General features: G+C 40.2%; 1 protein-coding gene and 1 long non-coding RNA gene across 2 annotated transcripts in view; one reads left to right on the forward strand and one right to left on the reverse strand.

The window, feature by feature from the left end:
- Window positions 1–16,247, reverse strand: part of RCAN1 (regulator of calcineurin 1) — a 42,317-nt gene extending 26,070 nt beyond the window's left edge. The window contains exon 1 of the mRNA XM_080562481.1: window positions 14,743–16,247. Within this exon, the coding sequence (XP_080418607.1) occupies window positions 14,743–14,952 (210 nt within the window). The 5' untranslated portion in view covers window positions 14,953–16,247. The remainder of the gene's footprint in view (window positions 1–14,742) is intronic.
- LOC308180603 lies at window positions 1,425–14,335 on the forward strand. The gene is made up of 3 exons (XR_013941054.1): window positions 1,425–12,853; window positions 13,190–13,244; window positions 14,240–14,335. It is a non-coding gene; the product is annotated as an uncharacterized lncRNA (long non-coding RNA).
- Window positions 16,248–25,626: the final 9,379 nt, after the last annotated feature.

A 25,626-nucleotide genomic window follows, 5' to 3' on the forward strand; every position in this document is an offset into this window, starting at 1 on the left:
TTCATAGTTCCCCAAACACTTTTATGGAAAATTCAGCCATGAAGCCTTTTATCAGGCCAAGGAAGAAAGGCAGACAGCTCCCTTCAGGGTGCTGCCCTAAGCTATTCTTAGCCTGTTTGCTATTACTGCCACTCTCCAAGGTATTTCTGAGGAACTTCATTAAGTTACTGCAACAATAAAGTCCTAGTCAAAGGAAAGACTGGGATTGCGTACTTAGCATTTCAATAAATACAGAAATAAAGACATTTTTCCCATGTGAACAGTTAAGGCTTATCACTTTTTCCAGATGAATTGTTTTGATTGGAGTACTTCTGCAGAAAGCTTTTTTGCTTTATTTCACAAAATTTGTGAGTGAAAACACCTAACATACCTATACCCTTCCTTAAAACGGTTTGTATACAATTAGTAGATACTCTTTTAGGAGTCACAGTTTCATAAATGCTATTTTTAAGCATGGGTCATTTCTCAAAGTCACTTAATTTTGACAGCCTCTAAAGAAAAGCACTACCTTGGTTGTTTGTAAAGCCAATCAGGAAAATTTCAGCTGACATTCAAAACCTGTCAAGAACAGTAAGCCTACAAGCATTTCCAGTTCTACATTATGCAACCTGAATGTTACAAAGTTTTTGTAGATTTAAATTCAAAATAATTACACAATCTTCAAATTAGACAATATGCAATGCAAAGTACTCACCAGAACAGTCAGCACAATAAAGTGATACTTAAAACAAGCGGGAGGGATTAAACAATAATGAGCACAGATATGTGTTGGAAAAAAGATGTGGTGGGGGGGAAAATGTTAGCAGGTCTCTTAAGAAACCACGGTCTTATGAATTTACAAGAGATATCACATTGTCAGCTATAAGAAAGTCTGCTGCCTGTTTTAGGGCTCAGAAACTACTAGTTACATATCCTGGGAAGTTTTATACTGCAAGCTGATTTATCTTTAATGTTTTTCCTTATAGGAGAGGGAGAAAAAAAAACAACAAAACATTACACTGCTAAACCAAGGAAAATTCTTTTAGATTACTCTACTGCAAGCAGTTTCATCTGTAATCACATAACAAGTGCAGGATGTAGCAATTACAGTAACTCCTTTTGTCTGAGATAGATGAAGCTCCAATAAAATAAATGCAATCAAATCTGTCTGTTCAGCAGTAAGCTTTGGTGTTTCACATCCAATCTATTAAAAAAATAAGATTATCCACTTCAAGAATGGAGAATTAGGATGACTTGGTTGGAATGCCACATTAAGCCTTTTATAGCACTTACTTGCCAGTGGTCATACTTTGGTTTTAGATTTACAGCTCCAAGTACTATTTCCCCCAGACTCTCATGGGGTATCACACAAACTTCTCAGCCTTCCCTCCTACTAGGTATGTCCAACTGCTCATGAAGAACATGGCTGACCTTCCAAGAAAAAAAACAAAAACCAAAAAACTATTATTCAATGCTCTATCAAATCCTCAGTGCCACACAGAGCAGGTTCTCCTGCCTGAGAGCTGCCCCAGTGCTCAGGAGCCTGAAAGGGACCCAGGCTCCTTCCCTGACACAACCTCGGCTTTGGGACTGCGTTAGCACAAGCTGAGGAGAGTTTAAGTGCTTGTACTACATCGTGCGCTGAAGTTTTGCAGCTGTTTTTTGTTTTTCTTTTACTTTACTTTCAGGAGATCCTTTATCTCCTTTTTAAAGCATAGATTTGTTGTAAAAATACTTGGGCAATATTTAAGGATTAAGTGACAGAGCAACTACACTCCTAACAATTATGGTTAAACCATAGGTCTCAAACTGAGCTTCTGGAATTTAAATTAGGCTTACCCTGTGAAAGGCAGACATGGAAGCAAAGACAGCGCAGACTCACAAACTTAAGTAACTTCTGTTTTCCAATTTATGATTAGCCTCTAAGGGATCAGAAGTTAACTCTTACATTCAGTCTGTTTCTTCTGTGATCTCGGATTTGTGCGTAAGTGATGTTTGATTGTACTTTTTAAAGCATCATAAATTTTGTGCTTCTTTACTTAGCATGGCAATTAAGAGACTAAATCTACTACAAATAACTTCGACAACCAATTAACTGTGGGAAAGAACTCCCCGCCACCAAAACAGATACTAGTGTTGTCATCAGCTTCCGAGACCAAAGGACACTCAACAGCATCAATTCAGGTCCCTGCCATGTCATCTGAGGCTCTTCATAGTCTCCGCATTGCAAGTTACAGCGGGGTTTGACTATTCACTATTCCCATTTACTTCCACACCAACTTTGTCTGCAGGAATCTATAATCTGATGGTCCCTAAAATATTCCTAACTTACCTGAAGTCCACTTTTTAAATAAAAAGCTAGTTCAGAACATTTTCAGAGATAAATGCTTCAAAACTAATATGGCATGATGTTATACCTAAACTTTTGCATGCTATGGAAAGGACAAATGGACTCTCATTAGTACTTAAGAATCTTACACAGAACTTTATAGTGCTCCGTCCCTTTTGATTAGGGAATATAAATATATATCTTTCAGGCCTTTAATGCATCTTCAGGACTGCATCATTTAAGGGGTCAGAGGATTATTATAGATGTAAAAAAGATCGTTTTCAGGTAGCAAATTGAAGTTAGCTGTCATTTGGAGCATTTCTGCTTATACAAGTATTCATTGCTGCATGCTGTCAGTTATTCTGACACACTTAACACACCTTATATTTATAATTCAGTCACTTTCATGTGCCAGATTTTACCTAAGTAACAACTTATGCTTTAAAAAAAATATTGTTAACAGGTGAAACTAAATCTAGATATTACCTTGGATTTAAGATTATTTTTTTTTTTAAAGTGTGTAGAATGTTATTTTAGTCACTTTTCTTTCCATCTTTAGCTGTCACTTCCAACAAGTAAAAATAGGTTTTGTCCCAAAAAATCTTTTTTCCCCAAGTTATCTCCCCTCCACCTCCTACCCCCCCAGTTATGGCAGGCAGGTGAGCTCTGTAATACTAACTGAAGATATGACCATAATCTTGATTAAATTGAATAGATAGTTAATCATAGAAGTTTCATTAACATTAAAAAAAATGCAGCTTTCATGCCAAAACTACTCCTTGAAGGAAGAGGAAGGTAGGGGGAAGAAGAGGACTAAACCATATGAAAGCAGCATGGATTCTGGGGCTTTAAGGACCTTCTTAACAGAAAGACAACAGTATTTGTTTAACTTCAAGATGAAAGATATTCTCAAAGCCGAGTACAAGTTATGTATTCTACAGCACTCATCTGCCCACTCTTTTACTATGTTCCCTGTGAACAAGGGAAAAATAAAAGTCAGGGGAAAAAGGTTATACTCAGGAGTCTTTAGAAAACCACAGAGCTGTTGAGAAGCAGGCTGCTATTTTGTGAACTTTGAAGAATGAAATTTTCCACTGGAGTCAGGGAAGGAAGAATGGAAGATGGTTTCAAAATATTTTTAAAGAATGTTCTGGGTGGGTAGCAGAAGAACAATACAATTGCAATTAGCGATTGTATTTCTAAGAACACACTAAGCGTACCCAGAAGATTCAAAAGCATTTTTCAAACATTCTGATAAAGATAACAGAACGAGCCACAAAAGAGGCTGGATTTTATCTTCAATCAAATGCATTTTTGTAAGCTTAGTGTCTAATATTCTGTGATTTTCTCAGATATGTTAGGTTAGTGACATGCTACATAGTGTGATAAATTATATAACCTATATTTCTGAACATACTGAATATCGATTACAGCTTTTTACCAGCCAAATAGGAAGCTTCACAAACTTTGAAGACAAGCTATGTAACTAACCCTTTCTGTGCAGCAGACATATGATAGGAACACAAGGGCTGGATTACTTCAACTGTTTATGGAAATATCTTGGCAATAAGAACATGCGAAATACCTATGACCATCTGACCTAACCTTTGATGCCTCATGGTAATTTTGCTATTGAAACACTACTGTTAAAAAAAACAAAAACACTGCCACTTAAAGCTGTTGCAGTGCCTAACAATAGAGCTTTTAGGATGCACTTCTGTTTTTATGTGAAACACACACCTGTTTTAGATGAAGGGGGAAAAGACTTATCGGAAAATAACTCCTGAAACCATTTTAACTTCCTGAATATTCAAGGCCACAGCATTTGTTTATAAACTTCTGCTTCAAATAACATTGCTAAAAACAAATACAGTTCATGCATTTCAGAAGACTGCTTCCCCTGTAGCTTTATAAGTATGTAGCTTTCACTTTTTCTCAGCAGGGGAGATGAAAACTTCATCGTTGTACTCCAGTATTGATAAGAACACAGTTTTTATTTTGGCAGCTTCCCAAGGAAGAAACAAGAGACATAGCTGCATCTCAAGTAGTTAATTAGGGAACAATTTCTCCCCCAAACATCTCCTGTCAAGAATTAATGCACTTAATCTGCTGTCGGCTAGGTTACTAATATCACTTTTAAAACTTGCTTGACATATACCAAAGAAACTCAAAATTTGTTTGAAGTTATTACACACCTCTCAGGCAGATGACCTTCTCCCACACTCGGTTTCTCAAGTGGAAAGTATCTGACTCCTGATGCAAAGACTATCTATTCATGCCTAATAGGTGGGCTCTGTTTAGTGTTGTTAAATTATATGTTGTAGTGAGGCGTGAACACATGGGCTAACAGCATTTTTAACAGTCAGAAGTCACAATGATTTAACCTAGTCTCTGATCCGATTATTCTTTTGGTTATACAACCCCAGGCAAGAGTTATTCATACTTTCCACTGCCTGCAACAGCAGCTGTTTCACTATCACCCTGGAGCCTCAGGAAAATTCAAGCCCTTAATCACTATTTCCATTAGCCAACAGATCTTTGCTATCAGCTTGAAGTGATACAGCCAAAGTGCCAAGAAGTCTAACTACAGGAAATTGATTAAAAAACTATTCTGCAAAGAAGCAGCCACATACATCAGAAGTTGGACAAATACCACTAGTGGGTTCCCATTGATTCCTTCAAGCATACACAAGCCATGCACACAAGCTTTGTGCACATCCTTCAAGTATGTACGTCCCGCTTGATGCGAGAAAACTTACTTCTCTTACTAAATAAGATTACAATCTGCAGGACGTACAGATTCTAATTCTTACCTCATCTTTTCTTTCTTTGCACATATTTAATTTCACCCTGCTCCCCAAACTGGGCAAACCCAGTCTACTGCATACATAATCCCACTTTAGACAACTAGAAGCCTCAACTTTCTGCAGTAACAGGCAACTTGCTGCTGCAAAGCCCCCAGTCCCAAACAAGTTATCAAACTTCTCTCACAGATGGGAGTTGTTCTTAATACACTTCGTAACAACACCTACATTTGCTGGGTTGCCTTCCCTTTCTTATTTTCACAGAGCGGTTTGGGTTGGAAGGCACCTTAAAGACCATCCGGTTCCAACCCCCTGCCATGGGCAGGGACACCTCCCACCAGAGCAGGTTGCCCAAAGCCCCATCCAGCCTGGCCTTGAACACCTCCAGGGATGGGGCTTGGATAGTTATCTCACAGATGATGTCTTTTATTTAACCATATGGATTATGAATGGCTTCTTCACCTACAAAATCAGAAACAGGAAAAAACCAATTTCTTATAACAATACAACTTGAGTCTACTGGCACTTCACCAGCTCTGTTACATTAGCTTCCTATCTCCACAGAGAACGGAAACAGCACCTCTATGAAAGAAAAAAGAACAATTTTCCATGCCTTTCAGCCAGTATTTGTTTGGAAAGCAGCCCAATCTTTAGAAGTACTTCGCATTCAGACAGTCCCTTGTTTTGAAACCAAGCCCAAACCTTCCCAGAAGCTTCCAGAATATTTTCTTTCATTGATGAAATAGCAAAGTGATTCTTTTACTCACCTATACAGCATCTAAAGAACTATTTCTTGTCAAAGTCTGACTCTGTTCTAAGGATACCAAGGTCATCATCATTAAGTATGTGATGCATACACACAAATAAATCCAGTGACCAAACAATACTTATCTCGCCATTATCTCCGCACAAAGCTAACATACAATCCAGCACAGCTATTTGCAGCTGAAATACAGGACACACACCCATTACAGCATTAAGGTTTTATGACAGTTTCTATGTATACCTCAAGAGAGCTCTCTGCAGCTTCTCAATAGGGCAACTACAATGTAGCTTTCAAGATAGAAGTGCCAAAAGCACCTTATTTTTCTCCTTGCCAGTCTTCTGCCAAATGACTCAAGTTTATCCAGTCAAACACCCTTCAGCCATGCTGAATACAGATAGGAAAAAGTAATCACAGTACTTTTAACTCTCTCTGACTTCATTCTCTTAATAGGGCAGTTTGGTCACATTTACTCCTCCTAAAACCACAGCTTCATCAGAACGATACATTGCCTCACTGTTTCTCGTGGCTTTTGTACTTCTGTAATATCTTTTGTACTTCAGGAACAACAAGCAACTGAAATCCAACTCATGAGGTTTGCAATGTACTCAGCTCGGTAGCTAGGAGTATGTTTTCCTTCCAGGAAGTTTGCCAACATCAAAATAACTCCAGAAAAGAAAACCTCAAAAAAGGAAAAACAATTCAGTTACCTGTGTCCGATCCAATTATTAGCTTCTGAACTATCTGAAAATCTACAACAAAGTGAAGTTTATCTTAGATAACACGGATACTTTTTTTTTTTAAATGAAATCCAGTGCACACACTAAGTATCGATAGCTCTGCTTTTATGAGTGGTACCAGTAATAAGTAACTTATGTAGTTAATGAAGTAAGAAGAAAGCCCTCCTAGTTATCTCTGGCAGTAACAAATGCTTGCAGGAAGAGAAAGAAGATATAAAGGCAGGTAAATATAAACTTCTCCCACTTAATTATTGCAACAGCAAGTCACAAACTTTGGGGATCAAGGTATATACCCTGATCACAGTGCTCAATGGCACCCATGAATCTGTCCCACCCCTTTCTTAATATTAGGCTTCTGGCTTCCCTAACATTCTAGGGTAATGAGATCCCCGGTTTAATTATGCATTACACACACACAAAGTTGTATTTGAGACCTCATTCCCAACTTCAGGTTCACCGAAGACAGCTGGATATTTCAGCTTCACTAATGTATTTCCAGCATATGTTCTATGCTGGAAATATTCCACAGGGTGGCTCACTCCCACACCTCCCCTCTCTCATGGAAACAAGAAGCCTTTACCCTTCAAACTCCGGTTGTAGAATTTGATGTAGCCCACGTCTTTTTTTTAAAGAAGCCTGCAAATCCTTCATGAATACCAAGTTACAATAACTAATACTGCATGAATGATCTCTTCAGACTTAAAAAAAAAAAAAAAATACAGTTTCCATTGGGAGGTGGGGGCACATTCTGGCTATCTGAACGGAAAAACCTGTAACTAATTATAAAGCCATTCCTAGTTGCTTCAGGCCAGAGGTGTGTAGAAAGCTTCTGCCACAGACAAAGCGAAGTCCTTGCGCTACTGACAAGAGTCTCAGCTGGGTCCATCTCTGAGGTACTACTACCATCAGCTGCATCAAGTCTTGAGGGGGGAAAAAAAACAAACACAGCAACCCTGAATCTCCACATCATGGTTTTCAAACTTGCGTTTCATCAATTTGAAGTCTCACTGAAAAACAGGACTTTAATATTTTTATAAAGTAATCCACAGAAAACATTAACAGGCTTCAAAAAGTGTTCTTTCACACTCAGTTTTACTTGACACATTGGTGTCAAACAGCTCACAGATTTTTTATCAGAAGATGCAGCAATGTCAACAAAGAAATCTTTTTTCCCCCTCACTAACTTGAGAAGCATCTCCATGTAAAGCTTAAAGTATGGTAACACTCTTTATACCTGGTAGTGCTTAGAGCAAGAGTTAAAAACCAAACCAATCCCAACTAAAGCTACCTAGCATCCCAGCTGTTTGTTAGAACACTATTTTAAAAATACAAAAACAACGTACACACAAGGATCTACAATATTTTTTCACTATAATAAAAAATACATTATTTCTATTATGTGCTATATATGAATTTAACAGTGTACCTGTTTTCAAACATTTTACTCATTTTTTCGTTTTCAATTCTGATACTAACTTATGACCCTAAAAGACCAATATTAGACAAAAATTTACATTTACAAACATTTTTAATCAAAACGTGACCAATTGAACAACCATTTTCAGTGACAAACTGCTGGAGACCTAAGCTTTCTCTACGACTGCGGTCAAAAAGACCATCTTTTATTACCGTTTTAAACCTATTTTGCTTAGGACAGTTTAGTCATTACCAATTAACATAAGCATTAGTGCTTATACCAGCAAATATTATAATGTCGAGAGGTTTTTGTAATGAGTTTCAAGTTTGTATCACATCTAAATTCTGTAGTTATTTTTACATGGGCACATCTGTGCTGGTATTTCTGAAGAACAGACCTTAATTTGTTCCTGAAAGACACAGATAACAAAGAACATAAGGAAATGTACTCCACAGCATTTTAATGTACACTGGACTTGTTGGGGTGACCAGAGCATGGTGATTTAAACCAGACAGAGCTCTTCCAAATTTCCATGAGATTCTCCAGGGAAATTAAAGCTTTTAAACTTGTATCACAAATTTTGCATAGTCTTTTTTAATGACTTGGGGTTAATGATTAGAGTATTAGATCACACAGGAATATTTTTTTCTTTAATATCTACAACACCTATGCTATTAATGACCATTTTACGATATTTATTTTTACTTTGCGAAAGTATTTTTAAGCCACTTAACAGCCATATATCAGGCAGCATTACTGAAACTGTTTCCATTTATAGCCAAATATGCTAAATCTGAATGTTGCTTACCCTTATTTTCACCCTGTATGTATGACTTTCCCTAACATATTATATAAGTGACATACTTCCCTTTTATTTCTACATATAAAAGGATTTGCACTGTTTGCTCGAGGAATGGGATGATCTCTGTACTTTAAGGACTTAACTAGTACTAGGACTTTGGATGTAGAAATAAGTATTTTATGCTTTCCACGTGACCTAGGAGATCTACAGAATGTTCCCAGTGTGCTATAGAACTGAGACTGCTCCCGAATCCCTCCTCTCTAGACCATGACACAGAAAGCTGCAGCACGAGGGCTCTCTTGTTAGTAGCTCACTATGTTAAAGCTTCGACTTGTATTCATGTATGATGCATTCTGAGATGCCCTGAGGACAAAAATCTACAGAAGTGAAAATAATTCTCCCTCCCCCTGTGAAATCACCCTTTCTGCTGTTCCATGGCACTACCTGTACTTTCACAAGAAAGATAAGTATGGAAGGAAGCCACTCAAATTGCTGTTCAATGCCTCAAAGTCCAAGTCTATGAAAAAAGCAGTCAAGCACTGCTTAACAAACTTCGTTGTGCTGTATAGTCTCTTCAGACCCTTCTACACCAGCTGAAGATAAGAGTACTCAGCTCAAAAGGTGATTTATTCAAATCATTTTTGTGATGACAAAGAAAGCAGCATCCCACGTGGGCACTGGGAAGAGCAACTAGAAAGCCTTCTCTGGGCTCACAGGCCAGAAAAAGCTACTCAAGTGGGAAGACCGAAGACGTCATCCTTAAACGAAACAGACACACTGAATATTCCACCTCTTCATGACTATTGCTGAAGTTTCCATACAGACCATATATTTAGTATAAAATGTTCATATTATTCATAAGAGTATGCCAGCTTTTTAGACAAAGTTTTTCCAAAGACCCTCAGGAGCTGTGGAGGTGAGATATCCCAACGACCCTCAGGAGTTCACGTTTGTCCTCAGATGCCAAGACATGAACAAGTTCTGCCTATGCACTTAGCAGACTAGATGCATCCCAGAAGCCATAAAACTGCATTAGCATGGTATTATGCTCCACTGTAACATCAGAAATTATTACGTCAGCCATAGCGCTACAGTTATACGGTCTCCAGACTTCAAGTCACTCAAAAGTCTGCCTTAACCTGTTAATAGCTGCAGAATAAACCTGTATCATCTGAAAGTACAACACCTAAATAATTCTGAAAATTTAATTCTACTGCAAGAACTTTCATACCAGAAGATTATTTTTTTTTGAATCATCCTTAGCCATTTTACTGTTCAATGTAAAAACAGATCATTGGGATAGGATTTTGAACAACAATCTTAACCCTCGGCTTTTCCTGGAAAGCAACGAAATAGAATTATGAACATAGTCACAAAAATGATTTGAGGAAAAGCACCAGCACATAAAGAATGAAAGCCTTCAAAAACATGCACAGAAAAGTACGAATTTCAGACAGTTCCCATTAAGGGAACATTTCACCAAAACCAGTGCTGTAGCCACAAAAATATAAGCTTTTTTTTTTTTTTTAAATGTGACCTAAGAGGATTAACAAACTTTAAGTAAAAGGATTAATGAGGCATGCGACTGAGACAGGAAGAGATTACCAGAAAACCCAAGCACTATTCTGTAAGGAAGGTTTTGTGAATACTCCTGAGAAATTTGACCAACTTCCTGTAAAGCAGAAGTAATTCTTTAAGTATTTAATACAAAATACATTCAACATCTCATGATTATTTCAGTAGGCTGAAAGTCAATTAAAAGTTTCCAGAGGCATGGCTCATTTAACAATGAGTTTATTTTCAGATCAATTCACAAACAAGTTTTTCCATATTAAACCTATACAAAGCTAAAGGAAGACTAGACTTTCAAGGCTATGATAATCATTAACGAGATGCAATATATCTGCCATTACTGCTTTTGCTCTCGGTTATACTGCTGCAGAGAATTCTGACCTTTTCAGGCCTTATCTTCAAGCACAACTATGATTTATTTAAAATAATCAGGCGCTGTTTCACAGCCAGTTCTACCCGTGCTTGCCACTGGAGGTTACATGAGGACGCAGATGTTCTCTCCTAGGGTGGAGGAGACCGGCTCCCTCCTACTAATGCACTGGAAAGCAGTCAAGCTAAGTTCCTTTAAAAATTCAGCTTTCAGGGAAGTATTCTCTAGCAAGCTCTGGAGAAAAACTATTATTGCGATTTAACAGCCTGTTATCTACGAGTGTGGGTTTTCCATTAATTAAGGGAAACCTGCTACATTCATTACTTTGCAGTAACTTGCGAGATTTAGTAGACTAAGGCAATTAGAGGAACCTTAAAGTAATGAAAGGAATTCAACCCACTCTAAGGAAAACAGCTGTATCCAAAATCTGTCCCTGCCCCCATTAGAAAATTCCACACTACAACCCACCAAAACTAGTTCCTCAGTAGCCCAAAGCTGAGTTCTTTCTAGAAACTTTATGTTCCTCTTTTAATCCCCTCAAATTAAATGAGTGATACTTGTCTACAATTAAGCTGAAATGGAAACCTGACAGAGCAGACCCAGGTAACCTACTTAGCAAGAGACTACTGGGGCATAAATGAAGTTATTTAGCCCCCCAGTGGCCGTGCTCTGAAGTTTAGAATCATCAGTGAAGTATGCCACATCCCTCCAGGATTACAAGACACAAGCAAGCTATTACCTTCTGCACTTGCTATTTCTCAGTGGAAGTTCTATTAAAACATTCAAGTGTCCTCCACTGACACAAAAAAAAAAAAAGAAAAAGAAAAAATGCATACCGGCTGAGGAAGACGGAAATAGGCAAAAAAACAATTGCTGGCTCTGGTAATTAGCTACTGACGCTTTTAAATGAGTACACAGGCTCATTTTAAAATCAGTAATAGTACAGTTACGACAGATCAAACTCATCTGCAGATTGCACGAATAAATATTGCTTTAAGAAAAAAAAAACACAATTTCTCAAGCATAAAGTCAACATTAAAACTACTGAAAAGCCAGGGGAAGGAGTAGAAGACATTTCAGGAAGTCAGAATAGAATTTTTTCCAAGGTAATTAGCCAACCTGAAGATCAGATAAAGTGTTTTTACTTGAGATCATTTACCACACACATCTGTGAAAGCAAAGGTAAGGGGATACAGAGTCTGCAGGAATTTCTCCAACTGGGAGTTAGAAAAAGCTTGAGAGTATGTATTTCGACATTCTAGGGAAAATTTTGGAAGTGATGCTTAAATACCTCATGGATGGCTTTCCAAAAAGTCAGATTCTTTCCTATGTGAATACAGGAGAGAAGAAACTATCACTTACTAGTGCTATTACCTTACCTGAGAAGATGGTGTATTTTTAAAGAAATTTATGTCAAAACCTATCCAAAAAAACAAAATCAGATTTCAACTGCAAAAAAAGAAAGAGCAAAGACAACCAACATTTCCAAGACTTAAAATTCTGTACTTTCAGTTTTGTTGTGCCACTCTTATCATTAAAAAAAAAAAAAAGGATTTCACTGTTGAGTGCTTATTTCAATATTTTTCTGTCCAGAAAAACTGTGAAAATTCAACATGGCATGAACAGCAAAACAAAAGAAAACAAAACCCCCAAAAACAAATAAAACACCCCTGGCCCAGTGATGCATTCTGAGAGCAAATCACTGATTTTAGGGAACCTGCTCTGCGCATTCTCACTTCTAAAAACATCTCTGCCCAAGCAGTTTGGTGGCAATGGTAATCTAAGGAAATGCTGTAGCCACTGCCCTACCTCACCCCTAGCTGAGGAGGAAGGAGTTTTACACAAGCAGAAATCACTGACTGGGGAGGGCAAAATGGAAATAGTTGTTGCCAGCCGTTTCCCATCTCACCTTTGATTGGATCAACCCTCCTCAAATAGGGCAATCCAGGATTACTAAAGGGGCCTACCAAAGACAAGAGAAAATCCAACTCTGCAGAAGAGGTATTTTAAGACTGTTACATTCACGCTATTTCCTACCTTTTCCAGAACTCTCAAAAACACATGGAATTCAACAAAGGTAACAGAATATTTATAAAAATGCTATCTCTAGCGATGCTATATTTTGCAATATGTTTATTCATTCCTTTATGACAGAAGAAATTTAATGCAATTGTTTGCAAATCCTGTAAGAGCAAATTTGACTCTTCCATAAACTGAGTTTTCTTAAAAGTAGCTCCTTAAGTATAGTAAAGTTATCATCTTATAATCTATTCCAGACGCTAAGTCATCACTCTAGACCAAAACCACCTTCATTTTCTTGGGTACCAGAATTAGTAACTCCTAATGTAAAACTGAATGCATGCACAGAAGGTGCATTTTAATACAACCTTACTCTTTTCATATTAACTAACAGCAGCACGATGAACCTGCCTTTCACCAATCCAACCAGACCAGGATCTCTGAGAGCAGTAAGTGCCTCACCCCATCTCTTCAGTAAATCACTTTAGTGGCAGAGATTCAGTTAGCTAAAGTAAGAACTGTTCTTTAATCTATTAGAAGTCTGCATACACCTACTAAGTACCTCAACATTCTTTATAAAACTTCAAGAAAGATTTCTCTTCCCTGCTGGACACAAACACTATATTTATTGAGGTTCAAAATAAAATTAAATTCCTAAGGCGGAGAAGAATTAAGAACAACAGCTATGCTGCAGTAACTGTGCATATTGTCATCCCTGTTTAAGGCGAGACAGTTTACACCAAGATGATTAATTAAAACAATAGGAAATAAATTTGAGATTAATCTGCATTCCTACCTGCTGTGACTCTTGGCAAGAAAAAATAAGTAGAAAGAATAAGGAGGAAAAAAAAAAGACTGCCATTTCAGTGATGCATAAGACTTTGCTCTGATCTAAGCTTAGTGTCTGGAGACAGAGTCTTTGGAATTAAAACAGAAAGACGGAAAAATGGTTTAAGTGTTTAGACACGTCCTGATCCTTCATGTAATTATGCATTTACGTTGTCATATCTGTGTTTTCAAAATACACCCTTTAAGGTTATAGAATTCACCTAAGAAAAGTACTATTACCACCAGCAACTGAAGATACTAGAAGTCATTATATTTTCTTAAGCACATTTGGAGTGAACTTGAATTAAAGAGGATAAATCCCTGTGAAGGTGCCATTCCCTTCCTAGCAGCAGGTGCCCTGAGTGACACAGGATTACGCTGCTGTTAAAAGTTTTCGATAATAATTTTAGAAAGTAATAGAGATGATGCAGCTACATTGTACTCCAACCTCCAGTTCATTTTTAATGCATTGCAACTGTTAGTAGCCTTGAGCTGTTGGACCTCTGCTATATCTACTCTGTTTTTCACAGAGACAGCCAATTGTTGTAATAGGATTTTAAACCAGTACATTTGTTGCCTTATTTTTCAAGTCGGTTTCATTTTGATCTTTTTTAAGAAATGAACATCTCCTTCAGTATCAAGGGCACCAGAAAATAAGAGCTTGATGGAAAAAAGGGGTGTAAAAATAAAGAGAAATGCTGGCTTCACTGATTCTTTAATTCTGGTCAGTGGTGTGACAGGTAAGAGGAGGTAAGCTCGACTTGAATCCAACTTCCATCAGGAAAGCCACGGACGAGGTGAGAAGCAATCCTGAAGCGTTTATATCTATTTATTAGACCTGGATCTGTCAGGCAGCTTACAACAGCCTTCTGACACCTGCTGTTACCCTGCCCTGCTCTGGCAGAGCGGCGTGCAGCCCTCTCTGCTGGCTTTTTAAACAAAGCCGGGCGCTGCAGACCCACTCGCGATGCCCAGCAGCTCCCTTTGCCTGCTCGCAGGGCAGCCCCACGCCTCAGAGGCTGCCTGTCGCCCCACCAGGCGCCTCGGGCTGCCTTCACGAACCCTCCCTCCCCGCTCCCCCCCCCCCCCGCCCCGAGGCGGCGGCGGCGCGGCCCTCACCCGGCACGGCCCCTCCTGGAAGACGCGCGGGTCGAGGTTGCAGGCGATGGTGGCGGTGGGCAGGTCCGCCAGCGCCTCCGCCTCCATCGCGCCGTCCACCAAGCTCCAGGCCGCCTCGGCCGGCAGCGCCTCCTCTTCCTCCTCCTCCTCTTCGTCTTCTTCCCGGGGCGACGGCTCCGCCGGGCCCCTCCCGCCGCCGCCGCTCTCCATGGCCGGCGGTGAGCGGAGCCCCCGCGGGGCGGAGCCCGGCTGAGGCGGCGGCCGTTGGTCCCCCCCCGCGGCCGTTTAACCGTCGCCTTCCTGCCCCCCCCGCGCGCAAGCCTATAGGCGCCGGGCGCCGCCACAACAGGTGGCCCGCGGGAGCGCGGCGCTGCTCGCCGCCATCTTGAGTGAGGGCAGCGCCGCCCTGAGGGGCGTTGAATGTGAATAAAAAGGGGTGTCGGTCAGCCACCACCGAGTGCCTCGTGTTTCTCTTGCTTGTCCCCAGAGCTACCTGGCCAGCGCTTGATGTCCTGCAAAGGGTTTCATTGTGTTCCAGAGCCGAGGGGGAAAAAAAAAACACTTGTAGCGCTATTGGGAGAGTTGTGTGGTGTCGTGTCGTTTCCTCCTTACCTTGGACCTGAAGGAGGCGTATTCTTAAAGCCTTTCTTTTTTTCCTAGTGACAAAAGTCTGTAAGGGACAGCTGCACCTTTCTTAGCTAAGCTCAAGGAGCTGCTCGTGTCAGACACTGCAGATGCCAAAAGCTTACCTGATGTGCTGAGCTGCTTAGTCCAACGTAACTGACCTAGACAAACACTTTTCTTACATACCCCAAAATATGTTGCTATATACATGTATAAGACCTAAAAGTGAACTTCAGATGACAGTTTTTTCTTTCTTTTTAGAAAGTTACCGTGATACTCACATATCGACCTCAAACATCCTATCCTAGTAGAAGTGTAGTGCAGAATAGTTAAAGGTAGTAAGGAGTGAAAAGCTGTTGGATGATAGCAGGCAAAATATTAACCCAATATTTGACTTCCATGGGGGTGTGTAAGAAAGCAGGTCTGAAAGTGGAAAGTGCAATCCCTCCAAAAGCTGTTTTCTCACTAAGACCAAAAGAGGGCTACCACAAGAACACCACTTTTAGCAAGCTGAGGGGCTAATCCTATTCTCATTTTCAATTTCCAAGAAACTTCTCATAGACATGAGTGAGGAGGCAACTGTCATTTACATTACAGCTCAAACTCCCAGGACTTAGAAAGCAGTGTCATCACACATAGTGATCTTGTCATCAGGTGTCATCTATCCAGAGGCTCAGAAAAAAAAAGTTTCAATTCAGAATGTCTAGTATTCTAGATTGCAATTTTAACTATATTTTTATACATAACATATGTTAGCGTGCACTTGTAAAAAAATTTACTGTGCCACACACAGGACTGGATTTTGTAACCAGGCTATAAACATATTAATGCAGGCTACAATGGGTCACTTGTTGAGCAACATTAATAAATGATTTAAAATATGGTATGGCAAATATTTTTAATGATGTTCAAAGTAACATACTTTTACTGATCTTTTCTTCCAAAATACAGCAATATTTTGGTGGTGTAAAGAACATCCGAAGAAACAATTTTGAGGGTTGAAAATTACGTGCTACCTACTGATTTGCATTGTGCAAAGTTTACAGCAGAGACAACAACCTCACTACTTGAGATAACCACTGTTATCTTTAGTTAGCATTGCTGACCTTTTTTTTTCCCAACAGATCAAAGACTTTAAAATGATGAAATACTGGTCTCAGTCAATTTTAATGAGATCTTGCAGGATACAACAAGGCAAAAAATGCCAGGCAAAGAGATAATCATTTGCCTTCTCCTTCCCTCCTACAATTTTTTTCAGACATTATAATCTGTCTGTTGTAATCCATTCAAGCCTTTCTCAGAGAGAGACACATCTTACATACAGCGTATTTTTGTGACTGATTGCTCTAAGTGATGTAGGTCTGTATATTTTCACACCATTTTTCACAAAAATTCAAACAAATGGTATCTTATAAAAAAGGTCAGGTATATGAACTTGCTGAAACTTTTTAGAGCTAACATTTCAATCTCTAGATAAGCTAATATTTTAAATCTTATTCTATGCTCTCAGATTTGCTTCCTGATGTGAGTGGTGATAGCTTCTCAAAGGAGCAAGTATCTGTACTCTCTGTTTCAAGAGTCCTAGCCCTCTACAGAAACCTCACCTGAGGAACCCGAACAAAAATCTTCTGTTACGAGTATTTAAAAGCTCTCACATGAGAAGCAAAACCTGCCAGCAACAAATTCCCGTGATTGTAGTCTGCCATGTTACTGTTATGAAAGCCATTCAAAAATAATAATCTGGCCACTACTGGTCTAATGGCATAAGCCACCCCCAGCTGGTAATTGCAACCAGGTGTCAATTTGTGGATGAAAATAAGTCATTAATTATATTTGTATCATAAGAACACCTGAAGCTCAACCGAGATCACTATCACATTGTTCCAAGCGCTGCAGTCTGAGGACCTATCTGCCCAAAGAGCTGAAAAGTTCAGGCAGACAATTCAGAGAAAGCAAGCATTGCTGGCATTCTAGAAATACAGCAAACACAAATATGAAGTGACCACCACCACCGCCCTGGCATTAATTCAGTTGTGGACTTCAGAAGAAAAATTAAACCTGAATCTTCCTAATCTTAATGTTTAATGACGGATTCCTCCCCTCTTTCTGTTATGTGTGAAGAGAATGCAATATATGCTTTTGACTAAAAGAGCTGGTAAGCCAAGAGAAATGAGATCTTAACCACAATGCTCAATACTGAGAATGGAGCACATATTTAATGTGAGTGACAGTGATTAATGGTAGAGATTTCTTCACACACAGGAAAAAAAAAAAAAGTTCCTGGAACAAATCACTAAATATACACTTGAACAGTGCTGTTCAGGTGTTTTAAACAACATACACTACCATCTAGTGGTAGAAAGAGAGGCCCAAAGCATCTCAAAAGGGCTATTTTTGTTACACGTATCTGCATACTGAAATCCTCACTTCTCAAGTGAACAGAAGTTATCTAACCAGCATGGAAAAAAAATAGAATAGAATAGAATAGAATAGAACAGAATAGAATAGAATAGAATAGAACAGAATAGAATAGAACAGAACAGAATAGAATAGAATAGAACAGAATAGAATAGAATAGAATAGAATAGAACAGAATAGAATAGAATAGAACAGAATAGAATAGAATAGAATAGAATAGAAAAACCCCTACACAGAACTTCATTATAACTACATGGAAAATGTTCAGAGAAGGACTGAACATGCAGCTTGTGGGTGACTTTACTTCCTGAACACTAATGCAAACCACTGGCTTGTTTAATATTCCTCGGAATAGATTTTCAGTGCACCTATATAGCAGCTGCATATAGACAGATGTAGTTGGCAGTTTAAACACATGGTATTGGTGTCACTGACGGTAGTTCAGAAGACTTAGATTTATTCTTCCTGGATAGAAGCCTATTCAGAACATGATACTGCAATCATTCATTGGCTGTAGACTTTTAAAATGGTATGCATGCCTAATATATGTATATTTATTCAACATTAATTTTGGCTATCAATAACACAGTTTCATTTTCATTAAAATGTTTTTTAATTACTCCCATATCCTGCAAGTATCCTGAAAGTAAAAGCACATATCCTCAATTACATGCTTACATTGATGTTAAAAAACTTGTACTACCAGTTATTTGCTCATGTTTGTTTTTGAAAATCTTGACTTCTTAAACCTTGTCCAAATAACCACCTAGATTTACAATAATAAATATCCAGTGTGTCTAGAGACTTCAAAGCTCAAATCAACCCAATCATCCTGTTTGAATCTAAATCACAGTCAAAAGAACCTGAATAATATTCATACTTTCCCCACAGTTGAGCAAGACACACCAGTGTATGGTATTTTAGATATTTACTAATTTTCTCTTTTTAGATCATACAAGCTTCATAAAAGCTCAACTGATCCAACAACACTAAATTGTGGGAGTCTTCTTTATCAACAAGGACAGAGGAAGGGGTTCTCAGTCTCTCATACCTTACCTGTGCCAGTCACTTTTCAGTGCATTTGCTCCAAATCCAGTTCATTTGTCAGAAGGGAAATGCCCGTCTCAGTTTCCTCCCCACAACTAGGAGGATCTTTCACTCATTGGCAGCTCCTTCACAAACTTCCCCATGAGCTTTACCTCCTGCATTTCCTGCAGCCCTCTTGGAGCCCATGTTCTTTAGGAGGTTTTGCTAAACTCCACCTCAGTGAAGTCTTAAATTTACATCTTTCAAGTGCTCATTATCTGCTGAGCAGCCCCTCTCAGTTACTTTCTTATATATAGACATGTTCCCCTTAAAACAGCCTCCCACAGACAGAGCGAGATCTGAGCCTGATTAAAGCAAGCCAGTTATCTTAAAGTGAACATGTAAAGCATATAAAACCTCACTCTTTTTGCTTTAAGTTCAGCTTGAGGAAACCATATGCTCCAAGGAGAAAGTAGATATAAAGAAAGTTCCCTTGTATAACAATTTGTTCTGATGTTAAATGCTATTGGAGGTATGTTTAATTTCTAGCTTAAACTTGCCTTTTTCTCCCTCATAACCACTTGTTCTTACTATGTTTTTCTTTGCTGTAATAAAAACCTCTCCCAGTACTTGGTGTTTTATATTGGAGCCCCTCCTCACTATTCTTCTTGCTCAGCTAAGCAGATCCAGTCCTGCAAATCTCTCAGGATGTAGAGCTCCTTTTGGGGTTGCCGAAAGGGGTTTCACGCCTGGTCCATGGTGCTCCTCAGCATGCTCCCTTTCCTTCCTTTGACTTGCTCCAGGCAACCCCAGGGATCCCCTTTTCCAGAGCATCAGCAGCCCATGAGGGTCTGGACAATATCAATGCTGCTTGCAAAGCTCCTGCCGCTACCCTGCAGCCTGCTGCCCACCTTCCTTGCCTGCTGGGTGCCTGCAGCTCAGCTCCCAGGCACCCACAGCCACCCCAGCCCCACAAACCTGGTGTCCTGAGCGTGCGTACTCCAGCTGGATATCCTTCCACAGGCCTCACCGCTGCAAGTATGCATCTCGTAACACCACTGCCATGGGCTTGATCCTTTGTTGACTGAGAACAATTTGTTTAGGTCGCTTGTCTGCATGGTTTTTGGTCTTGGTAGCCAACAAACAGCGTAAAAGGAATTGCTGTGGCCTGTATCACAACAGCCATGTCCATTAGCTACTTCTAGTTGCATTGACTGAAAATGTCTCATGACTGTGGCTCTCATAGCAAAACGTCTTTAACAGCACAACCTAAGGAGTTATTTCTGATAGCAGTTTAGTTCACTGCATTCACCAGTACCTTTTAAGCACCAAACAAGGTAACAACACACCATCCATTTTTATTTTTTCTTCTTTAACTTATGCAGACTGACGATGCTGAAACCACAGTAGTGAGAATAAGAAATCAGGGCCATAGCCTCCCTGTCCCCTATTGTGTAATGTTTTTTATAGAACATTGTGTAATGTTATTTTAATGTTTTTATTTTCCTTCTGCCTGAAGGAAAAGCAGAATTAGCTGGAGTGTTTTTCAGAACCACTAGTGTTTGGAAGAGTAGGAATTGTCCCAGGGCAGAGAAGAAACATACAAATAAAGTGTCATTAAATAAAATAAATGCAGTGAACCTAAGGCTTCTTTACCTTGATGTTAGGGGGAGGCTAAGAACAAATCTGAGGTGCAGAAGGTAAGGCTTGTTAGGGAGTCTTTGAAGCAGTAGGTAATGTACAAATCACGTGCAACTGATTCAGATCAGTGGCTTTGTTAAATGACTATCTATCTGCACAATCTCTTCTCTTTCACACAAATCTCCCTCTTCTCCCCTGGTTCGTTATGCTCCCTTCCTGCCACCCTTCCTCAGTGAGACAGTGAGGTGCCTGTATTTGCACTGTACCTGGCACAGCTGGACTCCCAAGGTCACTGCCACCTTTGGGTACAGCCCAGATCCAACAATGGTGTGCTCTTCATTATACTATCACAGCAGGTTACCCTGTACCTCTTACTGATTTTTAAACTGTGCTCCGGTAAGTCAACTCCTAAATTAGGTAGAAAAGAGTAATACACCGTAGAGGTAAATGAGCCATTTATTTCAGGAGCAATCAGTAATAAGAAGCCTGGTTACTGATTTACTGCAGAGCCCATTTACAAGTGCTGTAGAACAAATGGGTTTTGTGGGGAAGCACTTCTGAAAAGGAACAATAAATATAATACAATAACAACAGAAGTTGTTCAGTTCCTAATTTGGGAAAAATAAAAAAATAAAGGAAAATTAAAGAAAAAGAAAAAGAAAAGGAAAAGAAAGGAAAAGGAAAAGGAAAAGGAAAAGGAAAAGGAAAAGGAAAAGGAAAAGGAAAAGGAAAAGGAAAAGGAAAAGGAAAAGGAAAAGGAAAAGGAAAAGGAAAAGGAAAAGGAAAAGGAAAAGGAAAAGGAAAAGGAAAAGGAAAAGGAAGGAAAAGGAAGGAAAAGGAAGGAAAAGGAAGGAAAAGAAAGAAAGAAAAAGAAAGAGAAAAAGAAGAAGAACAGAAAAAAAAAGAAAAAAAGAAAAAAGAGAATGATTGTGGCAAAACCTGCATGCAAATAAAATGGATATTAGTGAAAAATAGACTAGGACTCATACAGGGCAAACTGTGTGTAATTCTGTCCCAGGGCAGATTGTGCATGTCTTTTTCTACTGTTTTCTACCCTTTGTTATCACTTTTAAAGGATTAAGTGCCCAAACCAGCTTCACTAAACATTCCTTAAAAAAAAAAAAAAAAGTCAGCTGCATAGATGTCATGGGAATTCTACTTTGGAATGTAGCAAAAGAAAAATAGGACTTCTGGAGATCACCTGTTCTTCTCACTACAAGGTTACAAAAGCATAGAATATTGATTATATGAAAAATTATTTTCAAGGCTATCACAGTGTATAAAAATATTTCTGAAAATTCTGCTGAAGTGAAAGTTATACATTAATTTATAGAGAGCTACATATAGACGAGATGTGATTTTCTAATGAGTAATTTACCAGTAAGTATAACAGTCAATGTGCAATTACCGTTCACTGGTCATGATAAATGTATCTCTCAATTGCACATGTAACTTGCTTTTATATCAGCTCGGTATTTTGTAATATTCTGTTTTATTCCCAAATCTATAAATACTCTAAAACCTATTATTATTTAAAAAATTATCTCAGATTTGCAAAGAAGGAACCTATTAAAGGCCAAATGCAAGTGGAAATTGTACAGAATGTGATCCTATTTTACATGGGAAAAAAGCTTTTAAGAGCTATAAAAGGTTAACTGAAATTTAAAACACAAGTTAGAGTATAAAAAGATCAAATGAATCGTGATTAGGGATTACATTTTAAGAAATTATTCCAAGACACTTCAGTCATAATAAAATAGGGAACTAATATAGAATAAATAACAGGTTAATGTAATAGGAATTAAAATAATAGAAAGGTCAAGAAATTCTAGATACATTATTAATATTGAAGAAGGACCCTAGAAGAAGCTTTGAGTTAAATGTTCTGATGGATCTGATTAGGGCTTCCTATGCAATTTCATAAAGCAGGACAGTGTGAGAAAAGTAGCATTTATAACAGAAACCTTAGGAACACCACATGTAGTTCATTGAGTTTGGGGCAGTAATACATCCTGGGTGCTTTGCAAAAGAAGTAAGGGCATATTTTCTTCTCCAAATAACTTATATTTTAAGGACTACTTTTCAGATGCCTTCAGGAGAAGAGATTCAGCTGAAGCTGGGACAGTTCATCGCTTTGGAAAACTCACGCCCCAAATCCAGTGCCACAATCAGTGCGCCAGAAAACAGAAGGAGGAACGATGAGGGTGACAATAATGAAATCACAGTTACTCAATAAGACCCAGATCCTCACAAAGACTCTTAGCTTTAAACATTTCTCTAATCCTATTGAATCACCTGCAAATCGTGATGGTCCTTTAAATAGTGGTGTGTGCATGTCCTAAGTAACGGCACATGAGGCAGGGCATGGCCATGGCTGAAAGGCATTTGGAAGTGATGAGGGAGAAGGAGTTCAGTGAAATAAGCTTGCCTGGGGTTTCCCAAACAGAGTCAAAAACATGGGCAGAGGCCCTGAGTAGCAACAAAACGAGAGCAGGTCCTGAGTTTGCTCAAGACGTGCTGTCAGCAACAAGGTGAGGGTTGAGCTGGCCTTGCTGCTTGGTTTGTTGCAACACTAGCAGCACGCTGCCTCTGCCCCTGCATGTAGGCTGTCCCCCCTGCACGTATCCCTACCCAGCTCCTTCCCCAGCAGGCTGCGGGTAAGCAGCTGGGGAGGAAGCCGATCGCCCCTAAGCAGCTTAGTGCGGGGGAGCTCAGAGCATGCAGATGGCATCCCCCCGGCACGCACCACGCCGCTGCCATTTCCAGAGAGGTGTCTCCTGCTCTGAATTTTGCTGGGGCAGATGGAGCAGCCCGCCAAGCACAAAGCAGCAAAAAGACCCCTTTTTGACAGAGGTTTAAGGAACCAGTGACAGAAAGAACAGAGAGACAAAAATGGATTTTGAAGGTGCTAAAAATCATCGTCTTCCAATACCATTGGAAAATACCACTCCATTTCCGGACTCACCTGTATTTCCCACCGAGTTCAGTGCAACATTAGTTACTCAGCATCTGGCAGAAACGAGCAAAATCCAAAGTGTGTGCAGACAGGTTTTGCCCTGGGGATGCACGTCTTCCCTTGTGAAACGTGGTACGTGTGGACGAGCAGATGAGCCCACCTGGCGAAACAGCACAACCCCAGCCAGAGCCAGCAGTGAAAACAGGCAGAGCAGGCTGCTGTGTGAGGCAGCAGCCTGCACAGGGAGGCAAAAATGCCTTGCTGGCTCCATTACCCCAGTTCTCTGCTCATTGTGTTACAGTGAACCATTAAATATTTGGCTGTTGTGTGTTTGGCAGCTCCCTTGTAATGCAAAAGGCATTTTTTTTTTCCCTTACCTCAGGCTGCAAAACGGTAACCTGGATCCGCAACTCACTGCACAGTCAGGGAAGCAGAGGAAGTGACAATAATCCAAGCAAGTACAGCCTAATTGATAACCCCCAGGGGTACAGCGTGTTCACCAACAGACTGTAAAGGGATCTTCGTGCTGTTCACTAATGTCTGACATATGCGATATTTAATTACCTGCAGCCGGCTTTTAAGCGAAGAAGGTGTGCAGTAATCCTTGCTGGAGCTGAACTGAGAAAATAATATTTATTAGCTGGGGGCCTATTTTAGAAACAGATGGGACATAAAGAGCTTGAAGACAGCGTAAAGGAGTGTGAAGCAGGGGAGATTAATTGTTAAGTAATCGTTGGGTAATTGAGAGGGGAAGTGTTGGATGCATAGAGCACAGGACAACAGAGATCTGAAGCTCCAGGGCTTTGCTGGGACAGAGCTAATTTTCATGGCACATTTCCAGAAGTGTCACCTGGCTGCCTCTTCTCTGATCTATGCCCACCTTGTCCTTCTTTACCCTGTCCCCCGACTCTTCCTATTTTGTCTCTCTTGCTGGCTATATGGATGTCATGGCATAAGCAGAGCAGGCGGCAGTAAGCAACTCCTGAGCCAGTAATTATCACTGAAAGATTTTTTTCACTGGCATTGAAATCCTCACTTTGTTTTGTAATAAGAGCCACAGAGCAGGTGACAGACAAAAACAGAGAACTGGTGTTCTCCAGGGACTGAGTACTGGGGAGAGACACTCATTGCTCATGTAGCTCCATCAAACAGCATGACGATGCAAGTCCCATGTCAAGCTCATACCTTAACGAAAACTGAAACTGAGACCAACAGAGGGATTTAGAGGAGTGATGCAGATCCAGGCACAGCCAAAAAGAGGACGCACAGAGCAGGCAGCCCAGCGAGCCAGCAGAAGCCGTGCTGAGGAGGGAGCCCAACCATCGGGGCATGTCAGCCACCAGAGCTGAACAAACCCAAGCTCGTGGGGCCTGGGAGCAGGAGCCAGCGTCTCAGGTGGTGCAAACACGAGCAGTGTTCAGACAAATGATGAGGATGAGTGTTCAGATTAACTGTGAGACAAGCTTTACCATGAGGGTGGTGAGGCACTGGCACAGGCTGCCCAGAGAAGCTGTGGATGCCCCATCCCTGGAGGTGCTCAAGGCCAGGCTGGATGGGGCTTTGGGCAGCCTGGTCTGGTGGGAGGTGTCTCTGCCCATGGCAGGGGGTAGAACCAGGTGGTCTTTGAGGTCCCTTCCAACCCAAACCATTACATGATTCTATGAAACAGGCAGCTGGCTTCGGTAGTTACATCTGTAACCCTCAGTCATGTCTCCTGCAAAATTCCCACCACTTTTACGTCACAGATGTTGCTTTGCTGTTCTTTTCCACCATGAAACCCTCATCAGAGGTGAGCCTTCATCCTTCCTGCCGCTGTCCCATCCACCTTTGGATGAAGGATGCCAATGCTTGTGTCTTGTCTCACCTCTGAAAACTTTGTAAAATATTGCACATGGGGGATGTGGCCAGCCTTTGGGCCAAGTGTTAGGAACCCTTCAGCATGGGTTGGGATGAGTAAACCAGGATTATCTGGGTAGGAATAGAGACGACTGAGATGTGTCAGTCTACTGATGTCAGAACCCACAAGAGAAGTGAAATAATTGCCTTGTTATGGGTCCAGCTGCAAGACCCCCATTGCCAAAGGCTAAGCTTTCATTCCGAAATGCCCAAACCTTCAAGAAGCATCCCTTCTGATCGCGGCTGCCCAGCAAGTCAGTCTGTATCTCCCCGTTCCTTTGTCTTGCTGGGAAATTGCCTCTGGGCGGGCGTAACTTCTATGT

This window comes from Anser brachyrhynchus, assembly GCF_964034855.1.
Source record: "Anser brachyrhynchus genome assembly, chromosome: 1".
Taxonomy (NCBI): Eukaryota; Metazoa; Chordata; class Aves; order Anseriformes; family Anatidae; genus Anser; species Anser brachyrhynchus.